Source organism: Coptis chinensis, chromosome 5, assembly GCF_015680905.1.
Source record: "Coptis chinensis isolate HL-2020 chromosome 5, ASM1568090v1, whole genome shotgun sequence".
NCBI classification, from domain to species: Eukaryota; Viridiplantae; Streptophyta; class Magnoliopsida; order Ranunculales; family Ranunculaceae; genus Coptis; species Coptis chinensis.
Window position 1 is genome coordinate 52,334,549 of NC_141460.1, and position 12,891 is coordinate 52,347,439.

The 12,891-nt window shown below is 40.1% G+C and overlaps 1 protein-coding gene and 1 long non-coding RNA gene across 2 annotated transcripts; both read left to right on the top strand.

The window, feature by feature from the left end:
- The first annotated feature begins 2,956 nt into the window (after nt 1–2,956).
- On the top strand, nt 2,957–3,347 carry LOC147497895 (uncharacterized). Its single transcript, XR_015194160.1, has 2 exons — nt 2,957–3,030; nt 3,125–3,347. It is a non-coding gene; the product is annotated as an uncharacterized LOC147497895 (long non-coding RNA).
- An 8,988-nt stretch (nt 3,348–12,335) lies between these two features.
- LOC147497896 (uncharacterized) lies at nt 12,336–12,644 on the top strand. The gene has a single exon (XM_086563045.1). The coding sequence runs from the start codon at nt 12,336–12,338 to the stop codon at nt 12,642–12,644; it is 309 nt and encodes a 102-aa protein (XP_086419171.1).
- Nucleotides 12,645–12,891: the final 247 nt, after the last annotated feature.

Here is a 12,891-nt window from a genome sequence, read left to right on the forward strand (position 1 = left end):
TTATGTCCCCTCTTTGATGTAGCATTTTAAGTTGTCTTTCTTTTCTTTTCTTTTTTCGCTTTCTTTTAGTTTTCCTTTAGCTTATGGTTTACCTTTGTAAGCATTGAAATTAGCACCTTTTCTGTTTTAGGGTAATAGAACCCAGGCAAAAGGGAGTGAGCAATGCAAGCACAATTCTTGAGTAGGCTGAAGGTATGTAAGTCTCTCAGGATCCGATAAACCGGAACAATGTGAGTGTCATATTGAGGCAAACTTATTATTGTCGTAAGGAAAAACAACACTTTACTACTCCACCGGATCCGTCAAATATTATGTTGGTGACACTCCGATATTAGATTTCCAAGTGTTGTGATCTCACGTCGACCTTATAGAAAATGTTTACTTTAATTTCTGAATTTAATATGTTTTCATTTAAAATGTGAATTTGTATGTTAAGAATCGATTCCTTTTGCCGTGCCATGTCCCTACATCTCTTATAGACGCCACCTTCTCCCATATATTTATTTGATAGTATCTACATTTTGCAAAACTTTGAGAACACCATTCCCGACAAGATAGTTTTAATCGAGTTCTTATTTATCCGGATTTCGCAGGGAACAAATTTGCACATGCCAGTTCGAAGAAGTCTATGCTCCACATCTTAACACTCTTTCCATTGATGATCTTAATCACTTAATAGATGTAATAATTTCTCGAGAAGAAATGGGTAGAAGAAAACATCTCCTTAACTTTCCCTTTTGCACTAATTCATCCTTTGTCTACATCAACCTCTCTCGCATCTAAGCCTCACATTTCAAATGGATTGAGTTCTTTGTTTTCATCGATTTGTCAAACTCTAACTTGCAGAGATCGAGTTAATCATGGGAGTGGAAATGGAAACAAAAGCGCCAGTTGGATCATGAGCGGTTCTAATGAAAGGAACAAAGTTGCTTGTGGGAAGTCCAAAAGTGAGATATTAGCAGTTTGTCGAAAACTTGTCTTTGGAAACTTTAAAGAACCAACCAGCGAGGGTTCGGTATGAGCCGCTTCAAAACTATGTTTCTTGAAAAATATGGGTACGCTTTGGATTATCGAAAGCTTGGTTACCCAAAAACTGCCGCCTATTAGAAACAATCCCCTGGATAGCCGTAGAGTTCAAATTTGTTTTATCTTCAAGAAAATCATCAAAAGCTGTTATCCCCAAGAGTGTATGGGAGAATGATGGTGCCAAAAAGGCAAGTGACTCGGATTCTGATAGCAGTGCGTGGAAGGACAATGATCCCGATAGTGCGTGGAAGGAACTTGGGCCTATCTCTATGCCCAAGAACTGCATGAGGTCGAGAATAATGCGAAAACAAAGGAAGGAAAGGAAAATTTAGATTTTGATGACAATTCTTATTTGTCGGATGAGTTTTCAGATTCGATGGAGAGTCTCCCCACGAGATGGATTGGATGGAAAAAGGGTGACCAGGAAGAGTGAGGAAGACAGCTCGCTCCTATAGCTTCTTGATTCATGGCACAAGGATGACAATGGAAAAAAGAGTAGGTTAGATGACAGTGACGATCTTGTGGATTCTTGTAGGAACAAGTCTAAGCTTTCGTCTGAGGTTTGGGTGGATAAAACCCGAGAGATTCTCATTGGAGGACGACGGAAGAAGCCTTCTAAGACCTTCTCCTTCATTCCGGATGAAGTCGGACCAGTTGTGGATGATAAGGGGAAGCTTCTAAATAACATACTGGGAAGTTTGAACAATTCATTTGACTCGAAAATCCAGACTTGAAGACTGTTGAAAGCCCTCTTAGGTCGAGTTTAATATGAACATCATGAAGAAAGATTCAGACACATCATGATTAGGATTATTTGCTTTATGTACTTCATATGGCCCTTTTGATACTTTGAGTTGAAGATTACCACTAGAAGGTGAGTCTCGATTTGCTTCCATTGTCTCATTAACTGGATTGGATTGTATTTTTAACTTTGAGGCTCCTTCCTCCTCTTCTTCTTTTGAAATTGTTGGCATTGATATTCCTGCAAGCTATGAACTTTTGGATAACTTCGATAATTAAAACCCTAATGGTGTAGACCTATTATCTTAACAATAAGATATTGTAGTTTTTGCATTGTTCAATAGAGATTGTAAGTCATAGAGATGGAACAAGAGTTTGGTTGCTTATTAAAAAGTGCTAAAATTGAATCTATTATTTGTTGTTTCTCGTTATATTCTTTTGTTTCAGGTTAAAAGGCCAATCAAGGGATCCTCAATTAGGTTTGTTTCATTTTATATTTCTACAATCTTTTGTATACTTAGTTAATTTCTATCTGAGAACATAAATTTTCAGTAGCACTCAAATCTAAAACACCTATGACAGATGCTGAAGGTAATTGGTGAAGAGTGTTAATTGTGTTGAAGATAATTAGTAAAGAGTGTTAATTGTGAGCCACATACACGCAAAGAAAATGTTCATATACACTTGAATTGTGCGCTCTAGGATTCGGAAAAGGATTAATTTCTTGAAATTTGCATTTTGGCATCGTCTTGCCCAAGGTGATGTAAATAGCTCCAATCCATCAAAAGATTTGTTTGAGGCAGTAGAGAGGCTCTTTAATGCACTTTTTATAACATACATGGCATTTTTTGTGGATGGGTTGGCCTAGCTTGTTTATGCATGTACCTAAGTTCTGGTTCTTTGTATGTCATCTAAGCACCATCCTTGGAGCATGTGACTGTTTCATGTAGGTTTGGAGTTTATCCTCGTGCCAACATTGATACCATATATGTGAATTAAATGTTTTGCAATTATCTTATTGTGAAGTGCGGTCCTCACATTGCAAAGGGTTGATGGGAAACGAGTTCCGCTGAAATGGGACAAGATCAAGATAAACAAATCCTACACATTATTGTCTTTTTCTTTGAAAAGTATATGTTTACATATGTTGTGAGTCTATATGTTAGGGCCCATATCAACCCGGTGGTACAGTGTGGGTATTATACAATGAAGTTTATGAGGGAAATAGTAGAAGCTTGTTCAACTGGATCATTTGAAAATAAGGTATTCGAAAGTTTTGACAAACACTTTATTTGGCTCAACGACTTCGCCTTATTCTTATATAGTAACTCCACATGTTGTGCTTTGACTCATCCAGATAACAAATTTAGAACTGAAGGAGACATACACGCAAGATGAACTTGACGGTGTTCGACTCGATATTATTCAGTTCATCCAGGAAAATGGGGTGTTTTAGTCGGAAGCGAATGAGGATGAGTTTTAGCTATGTTCGGACCCCTCAAGTTTAATTTATGAAAAGGAATTTGAAGTTTGTTTTCTTAGTGCACTCAAAAAATTAATGGAAGTTTTTTTTATTATTATTATCTTTTTTTGCAATGTTTGATAGTTTATTGTACATTTTGGAATTTGTTGGGAAGATGGAAATGTTGTATGTAGGCAGGACGTGTAAATTTTGTTATGCAGGTTCGGTTTTAAGTGGAAGAAGACATTATTATTAAATATTATTATATAAATATATATATATATATATATATATATATATATATATATATATATACCACGGTTTGGCATAAACCGTAGTGTTTAGTATAACTATATACCACGGTATTATAACACATACACTAATATAAACCACGGTTTCAATAGCTTATATGCCACGGTTCTGTTGACAACCGTGGTATATAATGGGCATACAAACCACGGTTCTTTGAAAAACTGTGGTATCCGTTAAACATATATACCACAGTTTTGCTATTATTATATACCACACCACCTATTGTCACGGTTGTATAACAGTGGTAAATATATTTATACCACACTTAAAAACAGTGGTATAAGTGTCATTCTGTAGTAGTGAATACTCCTTTGTGCTATTAATACACCACTTGTAACTAATGAGTAAGGAAATATATATGAACCAAAATCTCTTAACTACTACTCACCATGCAGGCATCTAGTTGCATAGGCATGTAACCATATGTGCCAGAGGTTCGTTCTATAGGCATGTAACCATATGTGCCTACTCATCAGGAGATTCACCTTGATAATCTACCAACCTTAGAAGAGGCCGGGTTTGTTGTTTCTACCACCAAAGGCACCACAGTATTGCAAGTGGCCAGAGCAAGGAAAATGTTATGGGCGTTGTTTCCTGCTTTAAGACCACACCAGGCAACTCACACAATCATTCTATCAAACACATTAAGAGCAAGACAAACGACTATTTAGAGAAAAAACAACTAACTAAAGTGAATCATCACAAATAAACAACACAGAGAGAACCTCAATCGCCAATTAAGTATCCAACCCTCTCAAATTTAATTGGAAATAAGTCTAGTAATTAGATTTCCTCAAACGACAAACAAAGATTAAACACCAGAAATTTTGAAGTGAAAATGAGAAATTGTAACTTATAGACTTTATGTACGTAATAAAAAAAACACACACTTTGAATTTCAAGTATAAATGATAAATTCTTACAAGATGAAATCGAAGAAAATTAAAAAATGAAGCAGGCACAATCTTGTGTGATGCACGAAACGAAGAGGTTCACAACCTATTGAAGCACACACTGGTCACTTCTCTTAAAGTTTGGGTTCGAGAAATTGGCCATAGAGTTAATGGAAGTTGCAAGAAAATTGAAAGAATGAGTGCCGACGATTTTTAGCGAGAGGAACTTTTGTTTGTGTTTTTTCTTTTACTGTTTTGATTTTCTTTGATATATCTCTATCCCCATGGTATTATAATTTACCGAAATATATACCACTGTTTTGGGCCAGGAAACCGTGGGATACTCCATAATAGAAAAGTAGAAAATGAATGTGCCATGGTATAAACTAACAAGATGCCACGGTTTATGTAAATTAGTGGTCATAAACTAAGATCCAAAAAGTCAGATGAGTTTCTACCGTGGTATACAAATATTAGCCACTGTTATTACAAAACCAGTGGTATATAAATTTATACCTACCGTGGTATATGTGTCTTTTTGTAGTAGTGATTGTGTTGGGATAGCCTATCAATAATTAGGGTTTTTTAGACATTGGTCATACTATTACTATGGAATTAGACTTTGGTCAAGAAATGCTGAAATATTAGTTTTTGGTCCCACTTCTATTACTTGACTGTCAGAAAGTAGGACTAAACTATAATATCTAACTTACAATAATGAACCATGTCCTAACGATGACATTATTATCTGAGTCAAATACTAATTTATCTTTAAGAGTGAGAGATGATGATCAAGTTGACTAACGGTTAAGTAATAGAAGTAGGACCAAAAACTAATATTTCAGCATTTATGGACCAAAGTCTAATTACCATTGTAATAGTAGGACCAATGTCTAAAAAACCTTAATAATTACAACATGTAAGTTCAAAAGTGTTAAAATTTAACACACATTTATGTTGTACTTAAAACCTATATTTATACTATTGCGTCCTCTTTTCATGTGTTAAGCCAAAAGACTACTCACTTTCACCAAAACCATCCCCCAATGCATGTTGGCATGTTAGACTACTCACTTTCACCAAAACCATCCCCCAATGCAAGTTGGCATGTTGACATATATCTTAGATAACCTAGAAGAGATAAGCTAGCTAGGTAAGGATGACTATATATGATGTTTATTTGTTGCAGAAACAAGAACAAGAAGTGATGTTGTTGATTATATTTTGGTGCATGAATATTTAGTGTTTCAAACTCTATTATGGCTTCTAGTGATGTATCTTTTATGATTCAATTGGTTTGCAAGTCCTGTTATGCTCTTGTAGTAGCTCAGTTCGTGATGCAGAGAGCCAATGGTGGGTTGACCCTGAAGCTATACAACCAAGAGAATCGAGAGGCATGGAATCAGTACCGTGGATCCCTAAATCACTTGGCGGAGAAACGCACACATGGAAAGCAAAAGACCATGAGATGCGGGGACAGGTGAACGACTAGGACGAAGAGAGATGAGGGTATAAAGAGGAAGAGAAGTGAGGAAAACTGAATTAAAAGAGGAGAGGAGAAAAACTTAGAGAAAAAGAGAGAAGAGTAAGAGTGATACTACATTTGGCGCCGTTTGTAGGGAAACGAGAGATAAAAGCAACTCAAAGATGTCAACAATAGCAAAAAGAGGAGTAGGCAGACCAAGGTAGTTAGTAGTGCAGGGGATGGTGAATCAATGAGAAATGAGGGGGGAGACCAAGGAGAGGAAGAGACCACAGTGTTAGTTTCAGAGGAAACAAGGCTTTTGTAAGAAAAGATTGCAAGGTTGAGAGAAGAGATCGAATGACGGACTCAGCAGAGAGAAGGAAACAACGGAGGAGGAAAGGACAGATAAATCAAGTGAAGAGGATGACAGAGAGTTTGAGAGGCCAAACCTGGTGGAGAACGTGGTAACCTACATCACAACGGAGCAAGTTCCGGAGATGATAGCCAATGACCACGAGGCAAATCTACAGCAGATGATAGGGTTAGTAGGAGCGGCTAACCAAGTGGCGGCGAGACTGAACCACAACCTATTGGTGGACGTTGTATGGACTTCTGAGGTTCCGAAGTGTTTCAATCTGCCCATATTCGAAAGGTACGACAAGAAAGGAGATCCCATGGATCACATTCATCATTTTTGACAACAGATGCCTTTATGGTAAGAAGCCCGATATGATAGGTTGTGGTGCATGATGTTTCCTGCCAGCCTAAAGGATGGGGCTTTAGATTAGTACTACCGACTACCACCGAATAACATAAATAACTTTCAAGAATTAGAGTAGGCATTCATAGACCATTTCATACACCAAAAAAGGTGTATTGTTGATATCACAACTTTATTCAATGTTCGTCAAAGATGTGCGGAGTCTATGAGGGATTATTTATGCAGATTCAAGACTGAGACACTAAAGGTGGAAAACTTGGATGAGAGGACAACGGTGATATCGTTTGAAAGAGGTTTACGCCCTGGGACGAGAGTCCATGAGTCTGTGGCTAAAAATGAGATTGCGACTTTACACGATTTGTATCTGTAAGGGGGATTTCCAGTCATTGATTAGATGACACGTGGATGGGAAATGACCTAGGACTATGGATACCTAGAATAAGACGAGAACCATCGGATTAGTTATGGGATTAAGTTATCTCGTGTTTATCATGAGTGTGTCATAAGCATGTGATAGTCACATTACAACCCGCCTCTGAATATACCAGTTCTCCAAGTCGTTAGGAACTGATAAAGACAGTTCCTGAACATAAGGAAACTGAAGAGGGTGATCTTTGATGATAAGGAAGAAATCAGAATGACATATCTTTAAGAGTTACCTTTTAGATATAATCTTCCTATATGCGATGGGATATTATGACCAACAAGAAAACCTACCTCTAATAAGATATGGTATAGATTCATACTTCCATAAGGAGAGGATTCCTAATAGGAAGGCAGAGTCCAAAGATGGAAGGGAACTCACAAGCGGCGAGGTTAACCCTAATCCTAGGACTCTTAACGCTCTTCTTATATAAACCATAGGAATTCGCTCTTAGGAACTACGCAAAATAGGGTTTGATTCTTCTAAGTAAATAAGGAGATACATAGGTAGCTGCCAAGCGGTTCAACCCTTAACATTGAATCATCTCATCACTTCTCCATCAAGAAAAGATTCTGAATCACAAGGCACAGAGGAAGATCAGGGGATACTCAAAAAATCCCCTAGCTACATCTTTTGGCATCGTCTGTGGAGATGAAAGCAGGTAAACATTCGTTTCAATGACTGATTTAGTTTAAAAACTCTTACCATTATGATGGCAGTAACTAAGAAAACAAAAGGTGGCACTACCACCCGTAGCATCGCTGTTAGATAAGAAGAGCATGAGATGCTTGAAGGGGGAGAATGTCGATCATCATGATGTGAATAATCTCCTTCAAGGACAGGTGACCAACACCGATCGACCAGTTGCTCTCGGTGCAGGCCCTACAACTAACGCTCAAGGAGAACATCAAAATGGTGAGAATGTTGTTCTTACCAACCCAGAGTCTGTTCAAGCAAACTAGGCAGTACAGTCTCTGGAGTAACAAAGAAGTAACCTTTAGCGAAAGGTATAGATGCTGAGGCACTTATATCAATCTGACACAGGGAAGCAACCGCTCATCGATCTCGATGATGATGGCCTTCCAGAGGGCGGTCGAGCTAGGAACCCAAGGAGTGGGGATCCAGTTCGATGCGAACCATCAGAGTCAAAATACAGTAATTCGGATGAGGACTCGAATATGGCATCAGAGTCAGAGTCAACTGACCAGGATCATGATGTCAACCCCTGACACCAAAAAAGAACCCAAAACAAGAGACTTTCTACCAAAGAAAGCACATGGGAGATTGAGAAAAATGACCTGATCCGTCAGATGCATAGGATGACAGGAAAAGAAAGAAAAATGCAAGACTCCCTTGTTCAATCCGCTATAATCGGGGGCAGGCAGATCTCTTTTCTCATCACGACTAATGAGAAAGCCCTATCCTTGCGGCTACAAACAACCAAAGTTCAGTATCTTTAGTGGCAAGTTAGATCCGGTGGATCATGTATTTAGATATCGCGCCACCATGGGACAGTATGAGAGGTATGGCCACGTCATATGTCAAGAGTTCAAAGCTTCCCTATCAGGATCCATGATCCACTGGTACCACAGGTTACCTGAACGGCAGATCAGGTCCTCAGAAGATCGAGCTATTTAGGACCTTCATCGACAGGTACTCGTGCAATAAGCACCAACCAAAATGGATTGATGCACTGTTCAACATCAAGAAAAAGGATGGAGAGGCATTAAGGTCCGACATGCAACGATTTATGGAAATTTCAATCCCGATAGAGTCTTGTGACGAACATACTACTATAATAGCTTTCAAATAGGGGTTAGATGAAAATAATGTCTTATTCGGGTCCCTCTCCAGGAAACCACCACGTGATTTGGAGGAACTCCTAGACAGGGTTGAAACTCATGCAGGGTGGGTGGGAGGAGGATGTCATGAATAGACGTCAGGAAGCAAAGAAGACTAATCGGACAACCCCTGTGGTCCCATGAGAGGGGAATGGGAACTCTTCAACTTAAAAGCTAAAGAGAGATCGTCATCGTGGTCGCCAAAAGGCTGAATCCCCATCAAAGGGACGAATGCCCAGAGGGCAATATGAAAATGTAGCAAGCAATGGAGATGGAAAACCATAAAAGAAGCCATGGATTGAAGGAGCTGAAGAAGCTCTTCCCTCAATGGACAAAAATTTCGCCCCTCTGAACAAAATGACAGACTAGGTTCTGGACTCGATCAAGAACTAGAGCTACCTAAAATGGCTAGCTCCACTCAAGTTAGGCTCCCTGGGTACCAGAGACCAGAGGATCTACTGCGAGTTCTACAAGAGTAAGGGTCACCGTACTAGGGCCTATAGGACCCTGAAAAATGAACTACAGGATCTAATTGAAAAGGGTTATTTGAAGCAGTTAGTAGCACACGAGCAGGTAAATGCAGTACAACCTGAGGAGATCAGCACGTCAGTTTAGGATCCCCCAGGTACTGTACCACTCAATGGCCGAGTCTAGATAAACATGATTTCAGGAAAGGCAAGCAAGCGAAGTGGGCAGGTCATAGAAAAAGGTGCGCGATACCAAATGCGTGTTGCCAAGCAAATGAGGATCATGTACCGCGAATTAACTACAAATTGTGCCCAAGTTAACAAGTTACCCTACCAAGATCCACTCATCCTTTTCACTGAGGTTGACTGTCTCAGCATCTAGAGTCTACATGACGATGCACTAGTTCTTACACTTCTTTTTGGAGACTATGATTTGCATCGCATATTGGCTGACTCAGGAAGTTCAGCAGATGTGTTATACTATGAAGCATTCAAAAAACTATAGATTCCTAACTTTGAGATGGTCGCCACCAGCTCCAACCTATATGGATTAAGTGGAGACAAAGCTATAACAATCGGGGAGGTCTAGCTACCCGTAGCTACTGGTCTGGTAACCTTCATCATAAATTTGTTGTGGTAAAAACTAACATGCCCTATCATATAATCTTGGGTAGGACCTGGCTGCATAGACTCCGCACTATTCCCAACACCTATCACCAATGTCTAAAATTACCACATAATGGGAAAATTGAGACAATCAGAGGAGATCAGGTGGTTGCCAAAACATGCTAGGCTATGGCGAGAAAGTAGTCCCCACCCTTTTGAACCAATGGAGGTGGGGCAACCCGCTAAATAGCAATTACAGATGTATCCACCTCTCTCAGACTTGGTCCCAAGAGAGAGGGAGGATCCCCTCTCACTAGAGCCATTAGTGGAAGTGGAAATCGTGGGAGGAAGCTCGCCCAAAACCACTTTCATCGGCACCTTATTGAGTTTTGAAGAGCGCTAGGCTCTACTACACTTCCTCCGAGAACACAAAGACGTATTTGCTTGGTCATTCGAAGAAATGCTAGGAATTGAACCCCATGTGGCATGCCATCGGCTTAATGTCTGCAGTGATGTAGTAGTAGTCAAATAGAAACCGAGAAAAAAAGGTGTTGACATATCCAAACCAGTGAAAGCTGAAGGCAACTAATTTTGTTAGGGAATTGAAATCAATTTCCCCACCTGGATTTCTAACATTGTCCCAGTATGTAAGAAGAATGGGTCATGGATAATCTGTATCGACTTCACAGATCTGAAACACGCGTGTCTAAAAGACAGTTACCCTCTACCACAGATTGACAAATTGGTGGATGCAACGACTGAACATGAATTGTTATCCTTCACAGATCCCATTGCATGAGGAAGACCACAAACATGGTTGTTTCACAACTGAGGATGGCCTGTACTGTTATCAACTCATGCCGTTCGGACTGAAAAATGCGGGAGCCACGTACCAACGTTTGGTAAACAAAATGTTCGAGGGATTGATAGGTGACATTGTAGAGGTGTATGTAGACGATCTCTTGATCAAAAGACTAAGACGTGGATATCACCTCTCTCACCTAAAACGTGCATTTGACATTCTCCGAAAGTATCACATGAAACTTAACCCAGCAAAATGTGCTTTTGTTGTCTCCTTAGGGAAGTTTTTAGGGTATCTGGTTACTAAGAGAGGAATCGAGGCAAACCTAGATCAGATCTGGGCACTCGTAGAAATGCCTTCACCTAAAAACATGAAAGAGGTTCAAAAAGTGATAGGCAAGTTAGCAGCTCTGAATAGGTTCATCTCCAATAGTTTAGATAAGTGCAAACTTCTATTTCAATTACTGCAAAAAAAATACTTCATTTGCATGGACGAAAGAATGCCAAGAAGTAGAGTAGGAGGTGACACTTGCTGGCCTCACAATGGCTCTCGACCTGGGCTTAAGTTTTTAGTGACTCACAGCTGGTTGTGTTTCAAGTTGATAGAGGATACGAGGCTAGAGATGAATGAATGGCTAAATGCCTGGAACTAGTAAGGGGTCTTCAAAGCAAGTTCTAGAATATTCAATTTTATCAGCTGCCTTGATCAGAAAATCGACACGTAGATGCTTTGGCATATGTTGCCTCAATGTAGGGTAACAGCGAGTCTCGCTCCATCCCTATAGAGTTCCAGGACAAACCTAGCATTCATGCACCCACTGTCATAATAGTTTATGTTATTCCAGCCACCACACCAAACTGGATGGATCCATACAAGTATTACCTTAAGGATGGGACATTCCCAGAGGATAAGAACATAGCAAGGCATCTGCTTGCAAAGGTACCAAGATTCATCCTTATTAGAGATGATCTTTACAAGAAGTCCTTCCTGGGACCTCACCTCCGATGTCTTTCCCCAGACCTCGCTGAACAAGTCATACGAGAGGTTCACAAAGGAATTAGTGGCAACCACGCTAGGGGCAGAACACTCACTCTCAGGATCCTAAGGCAAGGGTAGTTTTAGCCTTACATGCAAAAGGATTCACAAGTTTTTGCCCGCAAATGTGAAAAGTGTTAGTGACATGCCCAGCTTATCTATCCTCCCACGACAGAGCTGCATCCATTGGCCAGCCCATGGCCATTTGCATAGTGGGGAACTGACATTATGGGACCCTTGCCACCTGCTCCCATCAATGTCAAATTTTTACTGGTAGTGACGGATTACTTCACTAAGTGGATAGAGGTAGTTCCCCTTGTCTACATTCGAGAATAGGACGTCAGAAAGTTCATTTAGAACAACATTGTTTGTAGGTTTGGCATACCCAAAGTCATCATCTCAGATAATGGGCAATAGTTCGCTGGCGGATCGGTGGCCAAACTTTGTGAAGAGTTACACATTACCCATCTTTTCTCAACCCCGAGGTATCCACAAGGTAATGGCCAGGCTGAGGCCTCCAATAGGGTTATTTTGGATAACATGAAGTACAAACTAGATGACGCAAAGTGTTTATGGGTCGAGGAACTACCTAAGGTTCTATGGGCATACCGAGCTACACCCAGACGATCGACTGGTGAGTCTCCATTTTCACTGACCTACGGAACTGAAGCTGTCATACCTCCCGAACTAGTAGTTCCTACTCAGAAGTCGGACGTTGTGCACACACTAGACAATGAGAAATTGTTATGCAGGAAAATGGATCTCCTAGATGAAAAGTGGGAAGGCGTCGCATTGCGCTTGGCGGCCAACCAGCAGATGCTGAAAAGATCATACGACAAGAGAGTATGAATTCAAGCTTTCAAATCTGGCGATCTGGTTCTGTGTGAGATCCGGAGCACAACGGCAAGCTTGGGCCCAACTGGGAGGGACAATACATTATCGACAAGGTTGGCCAAACTGGTTTTTACTACTTACGTACTGTTGAAGGGGATGTTCTTGTTAAACCATGGAACACAGAGCACCTGCATAAGTACTATCAATAAATTGTTATTTCATGCTTCTTTATGCATTATTTATTCTCTCTAGCTATCAACAA